General features: G+C 42.5%; 1 protein-coding gene across 1 annotated transcript in view; it reads right to left on the minus strand.

Annotated features, from left to right (window-relative positions):
- Nucleotides 1–5,353: 5,353 nt before the first annotated feature.
- The window catches only part of LOC133107368 (SR-related and CTD-associated factor 4-like), a 40,754-nt gene continuing 25,078 nt past the window's right edge, over nucleotides 5,354–21,029 (minus strand). The window contains exons 17-21 of the mRNA XM_061216358.1: nucleotides 10,405–10,436; nucleotides 8,979–9,138; nucleotides 8,357–8,437; nucleotides 7,615–7,785; nucleotides 5,354–7,110 (exon numbers count right to left, since the gene is read on the minus strand). Coding sequence (XP_061072342.1) covers nucleotides 6,299–7,110; nucleotides 7,615–7,785; nucleotides 8,357–8,437; nucleotides 8,979–9,138; nucleotides 10,405–10,436 — 1,256 coding nt within the window. The 3' untranslated portion in view covers nucleotides 5,354–6,298. The remainder of the gene's footprint in view (nucleotides 7,111–7,614; nucleotides 7,786–8,356; nucleotides 8,438–8,978; nucleotides 9,139–10,404; nucleotides 10,437–21,029) is intronic.

The raw sequence follows: 21,029 nt of genomic DNA on the forward strand, positions 1-21,029 counted from the left end.
AGACGGTGCCCGACTGGAACACAGAAATGTCAGTCAAGGCTGTGTCAGCCAATCTGTTTGTTCGGGTGGAATTGCGACCGGCATTCTAATATTGAAGGTTCTGCCACTAAGACAAGCGTGCTCTAATTGACACAATTTGGCATTTTGATGAATCACCCATGCCTTTTCCCTCCTCAAAATGGACGAAGACATAAGTCAGCAGTGACTCAGTAATTTGATTACTGTAGCCATTTTAGTAATTCAATGAAACATAGCTTTTTCTTTTTTACAATCCATGCAAGTATGGACGTAGCTATACCAAAGTTAAATTTAGAAATATATCAATGTAGAAATATCTACATTGTTTTTTCTCACTTGGCAAAGAAAACAGGATGCACCTGCATAAATGCAGTCCACTAAATATGCACTAGAGATGAAGTCATCAAAGATTGCCCACTTTGCTCACATGGTTGACTCCTTTATCAAGAGGAAGCTAGCTTTTAGAGCATGTAATTTCAGCTGCAAGAGTTACCATCTGCGTTTGTTGGCTGCAGCATTCCGTATGAAGCTGTAGAATACTGGCGAACAGGAAATACAGAATCAAATGTCTTTCCCCTGTGCATAGACTTTACAACTGAACAGAAAAACAAGCTTAAACAGTTGCCAACGGTTTAAATTTGAATTGTCTGACTTAACTGCAATTTTATACTCAACTCAATCAAGCACGGAGCCTTGAGCTTTTTTCATTTGAGAAAACAGCATTAGCTACACCAAGGTGCTTTTCTTTCCAATTAGACAAATATAAACATGAATTGACATATACCTGCTTTGAGCTCCCTGTACTTCTCCACATCCCCTTTGTTTCTTAAGCAAAATGTCTCTTGCACCGGCACATGTTTGACAGCATATCCGTGCAGGTGACCTTTGTTCCAAATGTAATAAAAATAACGTAATACCAGCATTGTCTGGTCAAAGGCAATATTTCAACAGTCGATACAAAACTGAACACGACAGGAAAGCCATCGAACGCTATATGAAACAATATAAGAATTTGGGGCAGGGGATTAAGGTTGAGAAATATAATACGCGCCTTTACAAAGTCAAGAACTAGTTCGTTGAAGGGTAATAACCTGTATTTGCAGTCTGGCCACTCAGTAGCAGCGAAATGCCTTAGCAAAGTCTGTGTTGTGCATATACGCATATTTCCTGTGATTTATGAATGTACTTTAAAAAAAAGCATTACTCCCACACATAGCTGTCCCTACTACAGCAACAAAATATTTGAGCGCTAGCCATGACTCGATAAAATCAAGCAAATGATCCAAGAGCAATTAGCCACTAGCCAATGTCTTGGAAAGATTACAAGAACACAGGCAACCGTGTATTCACTTCAAATTAATCCATTAGCCTCTCTCATCTGAATTGGAAGCAACATTGCTTGTTTTAAAACAAGTTAAAGGTACTGTCTGTAGCACACAAAACAGAACATTTATCTCAATCGGATACTGCACTTTCTGGGGATTACTAAGTATTGATGACTGTTTTTATACACAGCGATATTTTACATACATGCAGAAGTTTTGATGACATGTTGGCTTAATAATGGCTGGTGTTATTTCTGTATAATTTGCTTTGGAATTACATGCTGTATTTTATTGCTGTAGAAAACAAACACCAAATGTATCGAAATCAATATTTTATCAACTGCTGTAAATACCTATAATATCCTTCATTGCACACAAAAACCGCTAGTCAGGCCAATCAAAAACATACACAAAAACAAAAATATAAAAAACGCTTCTTTTAGTAGTTGGGGGGAAATGGCACCACCGAGTGGCGGACAAACATATTGCAGGCCGAGGCAAGGTCATAACATCCATCCATCCATCCATTATCTTAACCCGCTTATCCTGAACAGGGTCGCAGGGGGGCTGGAGCCTATCCCAGCATACATTGGGCGAAAGGCAGGAATAAACCCTGGACAGGTCGCCAGTCCATCGCAGGGCACACACCATTCACTCACACACTCATACCTATGGGCAATTTAGACTCTCCAATCAGCCTAACCTGCATGTCTTTGGACTGTGGGAGGAAACCGGAGTACCCGGAGGAAACCCACACAGATACGGGGAGAACATGCAAACTCCACACAGAGAGGCCCCGGCCGACGGAGATTTGAACCCAGGACCTCCTTGCTGTGAGGCGATGTCATAACATCTCAAATTATATACATCTAACATGCATACAAAAGCACAATACAAAAACTTCTTGTAATTGTGACAGTTTATTTGGTGGCTGGTGTGGTGTACAGAAAAAAGGTAATATTTCAAGAATGCCAGCACATTGTGTTTGTTTTAAGAACAGATTTTGGTAGTCATACCATATGCACACACATGCTCAGAGAGGTACAATGTATACACTGATAGAAAAGTATTATTATAGAATTATTGGACAACGGGCATTTTCATGGGAAACTCACAAAATTAGCATCTACATTTCAACAGGTGGGTATCTACACAATTCAGGTTAAAGGCCATTACATTAATATGCCATAAACATTCTAAACCCGCAGCCTTTTCCTTTCACATTGGTCAAAAGGAGAGCATAACCAACGATTTCTCAAATTGCTCTCTTAAAGGTGCAAGGTGGCAGAAATATGTGGCTAAAATGGTCTCATCATTCTAATGCTGATGCAACAATCACTGCTGACTGGGAGCTGAAAGCAGAAAGTTCTAGAACAGAGATAAAAGTAAAAAAAAAAAAACTAAAATAAAATTCCATGAACCTACTTCTCAAAGGGTTTAAACACCTGACAGTTTAAAGAGCTTCCCATTGGCCGAGGACACATGTTTTGCTCATCATCAGAATTCTGCACCAAATTTCATTCTCTGGAGACAACTGGGCAATTCTTCTGCCCCCACACTCCACGTCTGGCGTTTCATATCCTTGTGCGCACACTATTCTCTCCTATAAGCTTGTGGTATATGAATTATTCATATGTTTCTCTTTAAACATCATGTATCAGACAGTTGGCAAACGCTCACAGAACTGTTTTGTTTTGTTGTGGTTTTTGGCTATGAATGACAGAGAATGGCTAGTATGAGAATATAGATGGTGGATTCTGTTTTTGAAAGGTGGGGCACAAATACTATTTTTGACCATAAACCAATGAAGCTGTGGACAAATAAAATAATCTCCACAGCTGTCCTGAAGCATGCCCTGTAACCATTTTTAATTGTAAAAAGCAAGCCTGGCTTGAGATAAGTTTTCAAATAAAGTGTAATTATATATAGTGCATGGTATGAATATATATTTGGGGAAATTATGTCAGGCCTCTCCTATTAACACCAATCCAAAAAGGATAACAGAAAAAGTGCTCACATTACAAATTCAGTTCATGATTTTACTGCAATAAGATGCAAGCCAATTCATTCAGAAGGGTTGAGGATAGTTCCATTTACTCTGTGGTAAACAGAGGGGATGTGGAAATGAGAATCTAATACTGCCCTCTGCTGGAGAATGGCGGCATTGCACAAGGTAGTACCTTGAGATATTGGTTCAGTTTCCACCTTTTTAGAATTGGATGGTGTACGCTGCTATGGTAATATATGCAGTAGAGTAGTCTCATCATGCTGTTTGTGAGCGCTGCATAGGAAATCACAGCCTTTTCTGGTGAGTGGTAAGCATTCTGGCACAAAATGGCTGCCGTTCCATCACCCAGGTGGGTGCTGCACATTAGTGGTGTTTTGGGCATCCCCATCACTGTAAAGCACTTTGAGTTTGAGAAAAGCGGTATATAAATTCAAGGAATTACTATTTTATTTTATTTTTTTATTTTTTTCTGCCTGACAAAATGTGACAGCAGGGACTGAGCTTACAGTGTTCTGTATTTTTAAGGATATTGTGCCATGTGCAGCCTGTAGCCTAGTGGCTAAGGTGCACGACTGGGAAGGTTGGTGGTTCAAGCCCCGATGTAGCCATGATAAGACCTGCACAGCTTTTGGTACCTTGAGCAAGGCCCTTAACCCTGCATTGCTCCAGGGGGGATGGGCCCCTGCAAAGTCTAATCAACCGCAAGTCACTTTGAATAAAAGCGTCAGCTAGTTATTATTATCACTGACCCAGACAGAGTAGGGACCGGACAGATCACTGTGCTCCCAGCATGAGAGAGATGAGGACCATCTCAGTCAGAGGTCCAAAATCAGACACTGTCCAATAATCGTGTGAGCAGATACACAGCAAACACCGCTTGCTGCCTACCTGTGATTTCATATTGGGTTTGCTACAGTCCATATTCAGTTCCGTACGTAATATGGCTTGGGACTGATAATGTGTGTGTGCAACACAGCAAGCAACATCGTAGAATCATTGTGCTTTCCTCCCTTTGACAAGAGTTGTGTTTGCTCTCATACAAAACTGAAATCATTATTACTAAGGGTGAAAACCCATCTGGAATAACTTTAAACCACAACACAGCTCCAGTTAATCAACTAACCATGTTGGCAGCACCTTAAACCCTGCCATTGCACCCTGTTCTTCTGTCCTTTCACATCTCCTGGTTAGCACAGCGATTTTCATACCATAACAGTGAGCCAGCCTAACACGCCAGAATGATATTAATGCTGCCAATTAACAAATGTGCTCAGTAATCAAGAAAATCAAGTCCCATGAAGCAAACCAGATTAATATACAGCCACTATCAATCAGCTATTTACATGTGTCCACGGGGTAAAAATTGGATATTTTATCAGCAGGTTTTCCCCTTCTAAAGCGTCGGTCAGGCACATTAGTCAAAGCACAGAGATATATTGATGTGCATATTTAGACAATTACCCTAAACCTATAACCCAGAAAACTATACAGACATAAAAAAAACCTGACAAACCTATGCTGTAGAAGACATATTGTATGCTTTTCGTATTACGCATTTTCATATGTTGGCAACGTTCCACAGTGCTACAGAAATACCTGATATTCCCCGTGCTGTAGCGGTTATTCAGAGGGTCGCTGTGGCCCAGCAGGGCCGGTCTTGTGGGAGAAGGGAACAGCACATTAAACTGACACAAGGACATGAACCCAAAATCCAGCAAAACCCAAAAGCAAGAAGTTTAAAACAAACGACAATTCTCCAAAAACGTAGGGTTCAGGACACAATGACCTTGAAAAACCTAGGCGTTCCACATTGTAATTAATTCACCAGTAATCTCAATGATTTAATTTTGCCGCTTTTCTTTTTCTGTATTTTATATTTCAAGCTTGTTGAAGAATGTTGATAATATAATAAAAGTGCTTACTGTAAACTGAAAAAAAAAAAAGAAAGAAAAATGTTGAAAATGGATCAAAACCATTTAAACTGTTAAGAATGAAACGCATGTGGTATGAAAATAGTTTATTAAAAACAAGTCCCTAAAGCTCTAAACCAGTGGTTCTTAAACTCGGTCCTGAGGGAATACTGTGTGTGCTGGTTTTCGTTCCACCATGATCGCATTCCCAAAGCTGTTCATTTTTCCTCATTTTGTGAGTTTCATGTCTAGATGGATTATTTTCCACACGATGTCAGAAATCACCATGCATGCCATAAAGAATGAAAGTCCCATATTCATCGTGGGTGGTATTGAAAAGGATTACATAAAGACGGTTACAAAAAATCCCTCAGGTTCCTGACTGGTGAAAGTGTGGAAACCATTTGGTCGATAATGAAGTTATTCAGATCCAAAGAAAATGAAAATGAATCAAACCTGCATCGGCTGAAATTAGAGGGTAAAATTGTGAAAGAGGAGGGTAAATAATTCCTCTAACAATGGAAAGGACCTAATTTAGGAGAAATGAAGAGCTTGTTGAAGTTGTGGGATGGCGAAAGCGCTTGGAATGAAAGCTGCCACACACAGCGTTCCCCCGGGGCCGAGGTCGAGAATCTCTGCTCTAAACGTTGGAAGTTTTCATTGCACCGTTTTGTTTCTTCTTTTTTAATGTAAAAATGATAGAAACCTCATTTCCTAAACCTTGCAAATATCGAAAGTTAAAAACAGTACAGCAAAAAAACGGCTTCACGTTTGTTTTTGACTAAATTCTGTTCTGTATTTTCTGTGAATCACAAAAAAAAAAGACTAAAGGCAGAACACTCGCTCCAAAAATACAAACGGGTAGGAGGAGAAGCACAGGCATATGTACAGCATGGTTGTTTTTTCTCCTTTTCACTTATTAAACAACATTCAACCTTTGAAACGGGACTAGCGGTTCCCATGGCAGCGGAACCACGGCGGGTAAAACGCTCGATCTCACGTTTCCGCCACCTGTCTGTGAGTCTGAGTCTCAGTCTCTATGACTCCGCCTCCTGCGATTTGTCTGTGGGTTCTGAGCTGGCCATTGGTGGAGAGGCCTGTCGCTCAACAGTCACTTCGGAGGGCTGCGGAGGAGGAGGCTCCGCCCCCGAGAGTTCGTTAGCAGAGTCTGAGGGGGGCTCGGAGCCCAGGGGCTTGTGGGACGGGTCCTCCTCGCCCGCCCTCTCCTTGGGCCCGTCCGTGTCCCAGCGAGACACTCTCTCCCGGGGTTTGCGCTCTCTCACCCGCTCCCGGGGGCCCCCCCACTGCGGAGCCCCCTCCTCGAACTCCACGCTCCGGCCCCAGTCCCGGCCCTCCCGGTCTCGGCCCTCTCTCTCCCGCTCCCGCTCCCGCTCCCACCCCCCTGGCGGTTCGGGGTGGTCGTCATGGCGAGCGGCGTAGTGCTCCCGCCCCTCCCCGCCCCCCCGGCCGAACGGGGGCCGGCCCCTGAATCGCTCCGCATCCCGGTCCCGGCCGAAGCTCCGGGGCGGGCGGCCCTCCCAGTCGTCGGGCCCCTCGGGGGCCCTCAGGAAGGGCGGGGGGAAGGGGCCCCTCATGGGGTGGGGGGGGCCCATGCCGAACCCCCCCGGGGGCGGCTCCCGGTGCATCATCTGGGGCGGGCCCCGATGCATCATGGGAGGGGGCATGGGGGGCATGTTGGGGCGGGGCGGGTGGGGGAAGCGGGGCATGTGTGGGGGGGGCATGTGTGGGGGCCGCTGCAGGGGGATCATGCCCGGACGGGCCCCCAGGAGACCCCCCGACAGAGGTTGGGGCCCTCCTGGACCTCCCGGACCTGCCATCTGGTTATTGGCTGCAAACAGAATGAGAACGGTGTTAAAAACCATGAAGAACTCAAGATCAACTTAACATCTTAATCTGAGGCCTAAAACAGGGCTGCCCAACCCTGTTCCTTGAGATCTACCATGCTGTAGGTTTTCACTCCAACCCTACAATGTACACCTCATTCAACAGCTAGAGCAGGGCTGCAACCCTGTTCCCAGAGATCTACCATTACTACTATTTTAATTGAATTTGGTTTGATTTATTAGCAAGTCAATCAAGTCTCTAGCTGAATGAGGTGTACTTAGTTGGTGTTGGAGTGAAAACCTACAGGACAGTAGATCTTCAGGAACAAGTTTGGGCAGCCTTGCTCCAAAACAAAAAGACCATTTCATTTCATTTCATTTTTCTTGCCTCCAAAAGGACAATTTTTGCTAAGCAGTTAAGATGATTTTGCGGGCGTGGAATGGCCCAGATGCCAGTGCTATCTCCAGGCTAACGTCAGAGAGCATCGGAGAGGGACAGAGACACTCACCCATCCCAGGCATGGGGGCTGGGAGGTTCCCGCTCACCCCCGGGTTGGGTCCCGGGACGGGGAATCTGTCGGCCGGAGCGCTGCTGTTCCTGGGACCGCCCCCTGGAGGGGGGTACGACCCCCCCATGGGGTCTGTGGAGGGGTCCTCTCCTGAGGGGCTGGGCACAGCAGCTGAAACGGGAATAAAAACGGGAATGGGCCGGGTATGCAGGCAGTCAGTAGCCTAGCGGCTAAGTAGCATGACTGGGGCCTGGAGGGTTGGTGGTACAACCAGTGTAGCCAAAATAAGCTCCGCACAGCTGTTGGGCCCTAGAGAAAGGGGGGACTGTCCCCTGCATAGTCTACTCAACTGTAAATCACTTTGGACAATAGTGTCAGCTAAATAACAAATTATTATTATTATATTATCATCATTAAGGCACATGGGGATAAACACAAACACAGCCCCAGACTGGGGTTGGATGTGGGGTGTCAAGTTCCGATGTGGTGCAGTGTTTTTGTTTCAGCCCAGCTCTAATACACCTGATCCATGTTTTGACTGAAGACCATCATTAGTTAAGTTGTAGAATCAGGTGTCTTAGTGCACCCACCAGGCCCTTTTCAAATAATACTGAACACCCCTGGGTTGGATGAAGGAGCAAACGATTTGATGTTGATGTTTGTGTTTTGCTTTTTCATTCAGCAGTTATGACAGCAGCCCTGTTAGTGCAGTGTTACGTGGGGGGGGGGGGGGGGGACTTACAGGAGGGGATGTTAACGCCAGGGGTGGGGGCAGGGGGGCCGGTGTTCCCCATGGGGGGCATTCCACCGGGGGGGAGGAACCCTGCATCAGAGAGAGGGGGAAACATTTTTTTTAAAATCAGGATTACCACAACCAATCACAGCTCAGCATTTCACACTGGATTACCACAACCAATCACAGCTCAGCTTTTCACACTGGATTACCACAACCAATCACAGCTTGGTATTTCACACAGGCCAGTTGAGCTGCTGACTTTCACAACAACCAGTTCTCAGAAACACTGTTTAAGTGGGCTTCACCACATCTGGGTCACACAATTAAAAAAAACTTCAGCACATTAGACACAGGTCCTGCACATCATGGTTAATTTAAAAAGGAATATCTTTTTCAGAACAAAACTCTTTTTTTCACCAGGTTTCAGCTCAATACACCTTATGCTAGAAAACTCCAAATTACCTGCAGAAGTGTTTTCAAAATTCCCAGAATGTGAAAAGGTACTTTAAAGACGTACTTGACCCAGACTGGAGTATTGCTGATCCGCACACGCTGATGGTGCGCTGTTTTTAAGGCCAGTCTGAACCCCAGTGCTCACTCATTCACAGGTCAAAGCGGTTATTCCTACCTGGAGGCATCTGCATGGGGTTGAACGCTGGCCGCAGGAACGGAGGAGGGGGGGGCGGGGGTACCCCCGGGTTGAAGGACGGGGGCGGGAGGCCCATGGGAGGGGGGTACGAGGGGGGGTGGAGGGCTCCGATAGACCCCACCGGTTGAAGAGACGGCATCTGGGAGGACAGAAACACAAGCACAGGTGTGTTACAGAAACTGAGAATCCATCATCTACGACATCACCATCACCCTAACTCTCCAACAGCTCAATGAGCAAATGTCAATTTAAATTTAGCTGTTAAACAAAGAAAATATATCCCAATTCTACTAGATCTAATCACAGGAATGACAATTCAACTCCTCGGACACCACCAGGAATAGTATGAGTTGTGGGTTCAAACCACTGGCTTTTGCCACTGGATGTGCTTTTGTAAACTCTAATATAGAGTGGTTTTATATAGTCAGTTTTATGCATATAACCAATAAAAATAAAAATAAAATTTGTTAATTAATTTGTCTCATGTACAGCAATCCTTGAGTGTGGCAGGGAGACCACATTAGAGGTGTGTCCTTTCACAGTGTACTTGTCATCAAGGCTGTGTGTGCTTGTGTTTGTATGTGTGTGCACGCATGAAAGTGTGAGCGTGTGGTTGTGTGTGTATGAGAGAAAGTGTATGTTCATGTGAGTATGTGTGTGCGTGTGTATGTGTATAAGAAAGAGTGAGAGAGAGAGAAAGAGTGGATGTGTGTGTGCACGCATATAAGAAAACAGACTGCGAACACTGTAAACATGTAGTTAGGTTTGAGATGAATGGGCAACAACCCTGCATATATTCTCTTTCAGTCTCCAAGATGAGTTCATAACATGTGTACAGCCATTTGTATTAATACAGTCAAAGAATTTCAGTATGTAAATTGGAGAAACCATAGGCATCCACAGACAATGTTTGTCCACACCATTTTGAAAGAGCACTTCACTGATAACTGCACTTTGAGTTTTTCAGCTTTGTGATGGGGTAATTGAACTGGATTTCACAGACAGCAGGTTGTATCCATACCCCAGTTCACACAGACAGCTGGGCCGGTGGGTGATAGGTGTTTCCGACAGTTTTCATCCAGGGTAAGAAAAATATGTGGTATTCTAAAAGGCCATATTCCAAACTCTTAGTTTGAGGATTACATTTCCATACTCAATATTATTTCCCACACAGCGTGTGTTGAAATTAGATTCTGGAAACGGGAATCACATGAAGACCCCATTTTAGTCTCCTCGCCCTTGTCTGAGATCTGGATCCCCATGTGGATGCAGACATCCAGTAGGGACACTACAGACACAAACCGCCCCCTGATCATAAAGTTGCTAGTACACAAGTTAGTTTAAATACCTGACCTGCAATAAAACACACCAACAATGAAGTATCAAATCACTGACATTATAGTACCATCTCGGTGTTATCATAAAAATGCAGGCATCCTACACAAAGAGTTAAACAACCTTCACAAGTCCACACTTTTTAAACATTTTTATAGTGATTGCATTTAATGCTTTCGTATTATCTAATATCTATGCTGACAGGTTCCTCCATAAATATTCCATATTGTTCTGAAAATGAACAAAAGCTTCAAGGACTTTACCAAAGACTCCAAATGGTTCCTGCTGGACACAGAAGCAGTGACAGCACAAGAATTCAGTGTCATTTCAAACCGAGAACAGACTGAGAATGATGTTCGATTCAAAGGAACCGCTGACCTTGCTACAAGTTAATGACCCTGAAGGTCAAGCTGGCAGGAACGGCCAGTTAGGAGTTAGGAGAACACTTTTCTAAAATTGACATTGCTAAAATGTCAGAGTATCAATATTTGGAGCAGATACTGAATATAACTCATCTGTGATAGGTTTGGTGATTTGGCGGGAGGGGATCTGAGCATCGCTCTGAAATCAGTCGCTGTATTCCAGAACCCGCTGTGTGGAACAGCTCGCCAGGTCTGGAGGCTTGATACGGTCAGACACTATTCAGCTTTTAGGCAAACGAAGCAGGAGGTACACTTCAGTGGTAGGAAAAGGTGAGCATTGCTGGGCTGAATGGACTATTCTTGACATAATGTTCTGTTTTGCTTATAAGCTTAAGCATATAATGATCCTGGTGCCTTTCTTACGATCTAAGGCAGAGTGACAAAATCCTGCTTCTGTATGCAAATAAACAAAAGCTGAATCAAAGTGCATTTTACAGCATCAATGATTCAATGGCAACATCCTTGACTGCAGTAAACCAATCAGGGGCTCAGTAGATCTGACAGAATATGTAAGATGAGTGCAGGATAGGGCCTGACAGGACAAACAGCCTGCACCGAATGGAAGGGCTTCATAAATACAGTAAATACTGAGGACACAAAAACAATAAATTTAGGAATACTGATTGCATCATCATTATTATTTTTTGATAAAAAGAAAAAAGAAAAGCACTTAAAGCTTAAAATGCCCTAGGAGCATTTAATTATTTATTTATTTTTTATTTTAAATAAACTTTGCTGGAAAATAGCATTTAGCTTAACTACAGTGTTTAAATTGTACAATACATGTTTGTCATTGAAATAAAACCGGAAACATTTTGCAGACTTTTCCCAGGGGTAAAACCCAAGGCACAATAACCATCACAGCTGAAAAGAATGGCAATTTGACATTAATGCAAGAAACATTTCCCCCTGTGTATGTGAGGCGTCTGAAATGATCAGCGGTGTGATGTGGCGTGACAGGGTACGATCTGAACCTGGTGTATTATTCATCAGTCAGAATACACAACGTGGGCCTAATGCTTTATTATTTATCACACACATTTAAGCTGGCAAACATGGTTTTACACAGCAATAAATTCAGGAGGCAGAATTAAATGTGATGTGCATGTAGGACCTGCCTGTTTTTAGTCAAATAACCAAATACATTAACTCAGCCAGTGACAGACTGCTGGTTACTCCCACTCCTACAGATAGTGTTATTAGGAAAGGCGGAAATCTTAAATTGTGTTTCATAGACTGGTCAGCCATGTTTGAAATTCACAAAATTCACACATGCATATTCTCTCTCACACGCACACACCTGTCTGTGTATTCTAGATCAGAACTAGAGGCATGAACTGTTCGCAAAAACCAATATATAATAAAATAAATAAATAAAAATCATAAATTTCACAACCCAAATTCTCTTCTCCCATGTACAAACGCAACTGGCCATCAAACTGGTCATATCCCAGCAGTGCACTATCCACAGTCACAGGATTATTCATACAGCACCAATCTCAGCACAGTATGAATAGCCATACCCTGAGGGACACTGAGTCACCACAAGAAAATATATATATATATATTTTATTATACTTCAGTTGATTTAATATCAGCACTGTTATTATGGTGCTCTTAGCTTTGAGAATGTCTCATTACTTACTGTACTGTATTTAGATTTAACTGATTATAATCTGCTTTGGCTATATCTACAGATGCATTTCATACCAATAAAGCATTTTGAATTGAAATTAAAAAGTGAAAGCGTCCGTTTGAGAGAGGCCCAGGAGAGCCAGCCTTACCCAGGACTCGAGCCGCAGATCCAGGGCTCGTGTGGAGGAGCTGTGGCCAGGGGGGGCTAGCAGCCCACTTCCTGCTCCACGCTGGCCACTTCCTGGGGCCAGTAAACCTGCCCAGGGCCTGTGTCCCTCCGCTTCCCCCACACATTGCAATCAGCCCCTTTACCGCTGATCGCACCGTACATACCTGCAGCCCCTAATCTCGCCGGTCTTCCAACAATGGACAATGTAAACGGACGGCTTAGGTGCATGACTGGGACCCGGAAGGTTGGTGGTTCAAGCCCCAGTGTAGCCACGATAAAATCAGTGCAGCTGTTGGGTCCTTGACCAAAGCCCTAAACCCTGCATTGCTCCCAGCGGGGGGTTGTCCCCTGCTTAATCTAATCAACTATAAGTCACTTTGGATAAAAGTGTCAGCTAAATAAGTAATAATATTAATGAACTATATAAGATCAAGCACGGCACTACAAATCAATTCTCACTGCAGATGTTCTTTAGTCCTCAGGCTCGCTTGAAGCTTGTTTATCAGTTATATGGAGAAGCAATAAAATAGTTTGTGTAATAGTAACTCTGACTGAGGTTACAGACCATTAAATTCTCACCAAGAATATGTGCTTTTTCAGTCCCATTAATTACTTTGATTGTGTAACACACACCTGGTCTTATTTTTTTGGGGGGACCCCAAAGATTCCCACAATGAAAGCACTATTGCCATCAAATTGTTTTGTTAATAAATATAATGTTTTAATTGAATGTGAAAGCTCCCTTCATGATCGTCTGCTTGCGTAATAGTCTTTTTCTCATGTACAGTACATGTCCATAAGTATTTGGACAGAGACACTGTTTTCTTTTTTTTGGCTCTGTACTCCAGCACATTGAATTTGAAATAAATCAAGATGCCAACTTCTGGCAAGCCTCACGAACAGAATGACAAAAATGTACAAAAAACAAACCTTCTGGATTTCTGGAGTTCTGGATTAAAGCGTTATGGACAGATGAGATGAAGATCAACCTCTACCAGAGTGATGGAAAGAGGAAAGATTTGCAACAAAATATTGAATCTGATGACTATTTTTAATTTGTTTAATTACTTTAGGTCCCCTAAAATTGGGGGTACTATGTAAAAGGTGTAATTCCAACACAGTTCATCCAACATGGATGTAAAAATCCGCAAATTAAAGCTGAAAGTCTGCAGTTGACTTGCACAGAGTGACTGTTTATATCAACTATTTGAGTACAGAGCAAAATCAACAAAAGTGTCACGGCCCAAATACTTACGGACTGCACTGTATATTTGTTTTATCATTTCATATAATGAGCCTACTGTGACTGGCTATGATTCTTGGTTTAGAAGGATAATAAGACTTATCCTTGGGCTTTGATTGCAGACTGAAAGACAGAAAGGCACAGTTTCAACTATTTATGTATAGAATACCTCCCCCATAAAATTACAGATAAGATTAACTCTAGTGCTTCAAATATTGGCTGGCATGTCAGTGTACCTTTGCCCATTCTTTAAAAGTTTCTAGATCAGGGGTCGGCAACCCTGGTCCTGGAGAGCCGCAGGGTGTGCTGGCTTTCGTCTCCACCTTACAATAAGCAAGCGACTCAGACCCAAGAAAGCAGGTGAGGTGAGTTAACTGTGTAATCAACGGCTTTCATTGATCAATTAATGCCAAGCAACAACGAAAGCCAGCACACCCTGCGGCTCTCCAGGACCAGGGTTGCCGACCTCTGTTCTAGATTGTAGCAATAGAATTTCTGAATTCAATACACAATGTTCAAATACCACAATGTCCTGTAGCCTGTATATTTGGTAACAAGATCAACAAAGGTCCCATATTGTGGAAAACAACATCCCCCTTGCTATGTGGATTATAAAGAAGTAGCAGGCACAATAAGACCGCTGTAAAAGTATCAAAACACACATCTCCCCAAACAAATCCACAAAATCCGTATTAGTTTTTCTCCATCGTTCGGGATGCATAGTTTGCAACTGTGGTCCAAGACTGCAAATGCAGTGATGACAACTTCAAATGCATTCCCTGAACACCTAATGAATTCTACTTCTCTTCGCACAATTCACTACCACTATTGAGAACATGGATTGCAAAAAATGTAAGGCTAATGCAGGCAGAGAGTACAGATTTCAGTCTTTTGCTCACAATATTCAAGCTTTTCCCAATTTTGGGAAATCTGTCACTCATTCACGGTATGTGAAAGTGCAGAGGCACAAAGTTTTTCATTCAATAATTAGTATGAAGTTATACTTTAACGAGACACACAGCAGGTCGGCCATCAAAGAAAATGGAAGCAGAGGGAGTAGGAGCTGCAGCAGTGAGACTTAGGGGTACGGGTGTGTGAATGTGTGTGTGGGAGAGCTGGACGAAGCCTTAAAATATAGATATACAGTCAGGTCCATAAATATTGGGACATCGACACAATTCTCAATCTTTTTGGCTCTATACACCACCACAATGGATTTGAAATTAAACGAACAAGATGTGCTTTAACTGCAGACTTTCAGCTTTAATTTGAGGGTATTTACATCCAAATCAGGCGAACGTAGGAATTGTAGGAATTGTAGGAATTACAACAGTTTCTATATGTGCCTCCCACTTTTTAAGGGACCAAAAGTAATGGGACAAACTAACAATCATAAATCAAACTTTCAACTTTTTAATACTTGGTTGCAAATCCTTTGCAGTCCATTACAGCCTGAAGTCTGGAACGCATAGACATCACCAGATGCTGGGTTTCATCCCTGGTGATGCTCTGCCAGACCGCTACTGCAACTGTCAGTTCCTGCTTGTTCTTGGGGCATTTTCCCTTCAGTATTGTCTTCAGCAAGTGAAATGCAATCGGATTCAGGTCAGGTGATTGACTTGGCCATTGCATAACATTCCAATTCTTTGCCTTAAAAAACTCTTTGGTTGCTTTTGCAGTATGCTTCCGGTCATTGTCCATCTGCACTGTGAAGCGCCGTCCAATGAGTTCTGAAGCATTTGGCTGAATATGCGCAGATAATATTGCCCGAAACGCTTCAAAATTCATCTTGCTGCTTTTGTCAGCAGTCACATCATCAATAAATACAAGGGAACCAGTTCCATTGGCAGCCATACATGCCCACGCCATGACACTACCACCACCATGCTTCACTGATGAGGTGGTATGTTTTGGATCATGAGCAGTTCCTTTCCTTCTCCATACTCTTCTCTTCCCATTATTCTGGTACAAGTTGATCTTTGTCTCATCTGTCCATAGGATGTTGTTCCAGAACTGTAAAGGCTTTTTTAGATTTGGCAAACTCTAATCTGGTCTTCCTGTTTCTGAGGCTCACCAATGGTTTACATCTTGTGGTGAACCCTCTGTATTCACTCTGGTGAAGTCTTCTCTTTATTGTTGACACACATACACCTACCTCCTGGAGAGCGTTCTTGATCTGGCCAACTGTTGTGAAGGGGTTTTTCTTCACCAGGGAAATAATTATTCTGTCATCCACCACAGTTGTTTTCTGTGGTCTTCCGCGTCTTTTGGTGTTGCTGAGCTCACCGGTGCGTAGATTTGTTGATTTGCCCACACCTAACGTTTTTGCTATCTCTCTGATGGGTTTGTTTTGATTTTTCAGCCTAATGATGGCTTGCTTCACTGACAGATCTCATATTGAGAGTTGACAGCAACAGATTCCAAATGCAAATAGCACACTTAAAATGAACTCTAGACCTTTTATCTGCTCCTTGTAAATGAGATAATGAGGGAATAACACACACCTGGCCATGGAACAGCTGAGCAGCCAATTGTCCCATTACTTTTGGTCCCTTAAAAAGTGGGAGGCACATATAGAAACTGTTGTAATTCCGACACCGTTCACCTGATTTGGATGAATAATCAGGATGTATGATACCCTCAAATTAAAGCTGAAAGTCTGCAGTTAAAACATATCTTGTTCGTTTCATTTCAAATCCATTGTGGTGGTGTATAAAGCCAAAAAGAGGAGAATTGTGTCGATGTCCCAATATTCATGGACCTGACTGTATATACAGTAGCTAATTAAATAACAGCAACAATTGCGGAAAACGTAATGGACTGTGAACTGACAGGGGCTGACGTGGGCATGAGGGTTAAATGGTAAATGGTAGACAGCCAGACAACTGCTCTTACCGCCAGAGTCAGTGGAGTTACAACCAAACTTGAGCAGATCGGCAGTTTCATCAATAATACATGTCTTCTAGGGGGAGAGCCGGTAACATCTACTGTGATCACAGCCCAATGAACATATTACAGTATACTGTCCTACATGCATCAATAGCTGTACACTCAGCTTGCTTTGACATTGCGTTTGCATTAAGTACTACTATGACGGGAAATATTTTTTACTGTACACTATACTGTAGGGTTGGGAAGACCATATGCTGGAGGCTGACAAGCAAGATTTGCAGCTGAACACGAGACGAGTCATTGTAAATAAGGTCCTAGAAAACAAAGCCCTCTGCCTGACAGACAAGAGACAAAATCATTCAACACTATGTTGTCTTTCAAAATATCACCACTGTCAGTTTGGCCACTCTAGACCGGGTTTTGTAGAGGAATGTGTTAGTAACCATGAAGATGTCTATAAGCTGCCATTTGAATAGAACAGTGCCAGAGTGAAAGAACTGCAGGGTCAATATGTTAAGGTATGGACTGTATTGTCTGAAATCCTATGGTACAATACGAGACTGCATGGATGAAAATGTATAGGCAAATACAAATGACAGGAAAATACAAATGACAGGCAAGGTATGGGGTATCTATGAACTGCAGACAATCTAAAACATTTTGTGAATTGATTTTTCAGTTTTTTTGCGTAAAGACTAAATCAGTGCTGGTCAGATTTGAAAGAGAGGGTTGTTTTTCTCTTATTAGTGGGGGATTTTTGCGATAGACACCACTGTATGATTTTAGTAATGGGATGAAAAGTTTTGAGAACACAATCAGATTTTCTGCAAGCATTTCCCATTTTGAAGCGGTTTGTCACCTATTCTCAAAACCAGCACAGTCGTTTCTAACAATGCATCCGAACAATTTAGAAAAATTAACAATGCATTTGCCCCTTTCCAGATTTCTTCTATTATTTTGTATTTTTCATACAGAATGGTTTCAGATCTTTAGACAAAATGTAATACAAAAAAAGGGGAACTGGAGTACACACAACACATTTTTTTAATTATTTAATGAAAAAATGTAAATACCCAAATCACCCCTGTGAAAAAATCTTAAAAAGAGAAAAGTTTCAGATCACTGTGGAGGTCTTTTAGCCCACTTGACCATGATCAAAGAAAACAGAAGAGATGAGAAAGTTAATTGAAATGTAGCAGTCTGGAAACGGTTACAAAGCCATTTCTAAGGCTCTGGGACTCCACTAAACCACAGTGAGAGCCATTATCTCACCACAGTGACGACTAATCCAGGAAGTCACACATGATCCTAGAACTGGGCTGCACAACGAGGGCTGATCCGTTTCAGGATTTTGTGCAAACTTCTGCCCTTATTAATGTCAATCATATACTGATCTGACATTTGTACAAGCATGAGCCACAGCCGGCATCCCAAAGTTTTTACTGTGCAGGAATGAGCCAGCAGTTTACTGAGCCATCAGAAAACTAGAGAGAAGGTCATTGGTTAGAACAAAAACCAGTATGCGCACTGGCCCTCCAGGACCAGAATTTTGCACCCGTCCTTGAAGATCCAAAGACCTGCAGGCCTCTCTAGCCCCAGTTATATTGATGTTCATCACGCTACAATAACAATGAGACTGGGCAAAGAAGGGATTCATGAGAGATTAGCAAGGTGGAAATAACTGTGAACCAAGAGAAACAGCAATGCTCATTTCCCACATGCTAAAAAGCACCTGCATGATCTCCAAGTCTTTTGGGATATGGACAAATAAGTCAAGAGTGGAACTTCTTGGACGATACATTTCCCATTATGTCTGGTGTAAGGCAAATACAGCATTTCACAGTAAAAACACCAAAAGCCAAACATGGTGATGTTAGTGTGATGCTGTGTGGATGCTTTGTTGCCTCAGCAAACCGGACTATTTACTGAAGGAACCAAGAATTCTGCTCCGTAGCAGAAAACTCTTTAAGCAGAATGTCTGGTCATCTGTCCATTAGCTGAAGCTGAAGCATAACTGGGTTAAGTAGCAAGATAATCCAAAACACAAAAGCAAGTCCACATCTAATTGACAGAAGATAATCAAAATAAAGGTTTTGGAGTGGTCTAGTCAAAGTAGTGACTTGACTCGAAAAGGGATGCTGTGGCAGAAGCTGAAAAGTGCAGTTCATACTCAAAAACCCACCTATTTGTGTTTAGTAGTGTGAGTGGGTTAAAGGCTGATATAAAATCACAGGAAATGTTTGGTTGCAAAAGTTTGATAACTTTTTTAATTTAATCAATGAAACAATAATTTAAAATGTGTTTTGCATTTACTCAGGTTCCCTTTCATCTTAAGATCTGAAACCATTTGGTGGACAAATTTGCAGTAATAGAGGAAACCAGGAAGGGGGCAAATACTTTCTCACGGCACAGTATACACTCATTTGCATGTCCGCGTACAGCACAGCCCACCTTGTAGCCGGAAGAAATCCAAGCGCTCAGGACAGACAGCTTTCAGTTCGTTGCAGAGCTTGCCAGCCAATCAGAACAGAGGTTCATTGATATCAATGAGCCTTAAAGATACAGTCCCTAAAACAGCCTGTTCTTGGTAAAGCTCATGAGGCACTGGAAAATGGACATGTTAAACCAGATAGAGTGGATTGATTTTGTATTTAAAACCACATAAACTTGTCTTCTTATGGATATCAGGACCTAAAACAGAACACTGGAAAGGTGTACAATATGGGACCTTTCATAGGATCAATTGTGAGCAATGGCATCATCAGTCGAGGGCTTATATGAGTATGTGTAAATACAAAAATCAAATGCGGCTATTTGGGCAAATAGTATGTAAAATATCACTTTTTACACACACACACACACACACACACACACACACACACACACACACACACACACACACACACACACACACACACACACACACACACAGTGCACACCCTGTATTATACTGTATTTTATACCCGCCCCCCACCCCCACCCTTCAGTTCTGTCAGATTGCCTCAATGTTGTTCTTTTGTTTTATATATTCTGTTGTCAATACTAAATGATGTGCTTATTCAATTGTCTTCATTGCATAACCCACATTTGGTTATGATTTAAAAGAAGTATAATATATACATTTATTACAAATAAATATTTGCGTTCAGCTGAATGTGCAACCATAATGTTTGCAGGCTTCCTAGCTGATGCCCATTGGTTCTCTTAGCATTTCATGTACAGTACAGAACGCCTACTGTGACTGGCCATAATTCCGGGCACTTCCAAGATATTGCAGCCGTCCCTGGGAAGCTTCACTGGGAAAACACCTGGGAAACCTCACCTGAAGCAAAATGTCCAGTAAGGAAGGCAACGGCCTGGATCCAGCCAAAACGAGCCTTAATTTATTGTTTTTGTATGGGTTAGCCCTAGTGAAGGTTAAACCACATTCATGAATGAATGTGACAAAAAACAAATCCATTTCAAGCGCACGTAACAGAAATAAAAAATCACTTTTGAGTGCCCTGATACGGAACAAAGTTAATTAACATGACGCTGCATTTTTTTCCCTGTATGAGACTATCACTGTGGTGTAACGGCATGGATTGTATAGAACGCATGCATCAAAGGCAGTGGTAAACACAGTTTCCATGGGAGTAAATTTGGTGTGACAGTACAGAACTCTCATGGGCAATTAGGCTTCAACTAGATAAAGCAGAGTGCACCTAAACCCATTCAATTGCAACACATTTCACACACTCACCTTGGTGAGACAACAGCAGAGGTTGACTGTGCATTCATCAACAAGATCACATCAAATTATTTTGTTTTCTGGTGCGTACGTGTAAGCCTGCATTATGAATGCAGCATATGAATGCTGAGAGCCTATGAGAAGATAATTCTGATATCGAGACTCCCCAGTTGGAAAGTTGGAAAGGTGTGTCTACTGATTTGCCAACACTGATATACTGAGCATGCTCATTTGTCCGTTTCCAAACCTTTCAGACACCTGAAATTAATGCGCCAGTCCACTGAAGCTCCATCACAGTGAATCGGGTTGCCTGGACGACTCCACAAAAGCTGCACTTACATTTCCAGGCTTATCTGCAGTTGTACAGGAGGTGCATTCCTTCACCTGGCTACACATTGCCCACCATTGTATGGTCAGTTCTGCTGTAAGTGAATATTTGGCTATATGGCTACAAGTACACCAAACAAACAGCTGAGCTACAGCATTTCAGCACAGTGCAGTTATTTGGAAGTAATTCACAGGATTGGCCAAATGTAGAATTCAAATGAATGGGCCTCATTCACAAAATATGCATACAATCAAATTTGATTGTTAACTGTGCTTA

The sequence above is a fragment of the Conger conger genome, chromosome 13, assembly GCF_963514075.1.
Source record: "Conger conger chromosome 13, fConCon1.1, whole genome shotgun sequence".
Taxonomy (NCBI): Eukaryota; Metazoa; Chordata; class Actinopteri; order Anguilliformes; family Congridae; genus Conger; species Conger conger.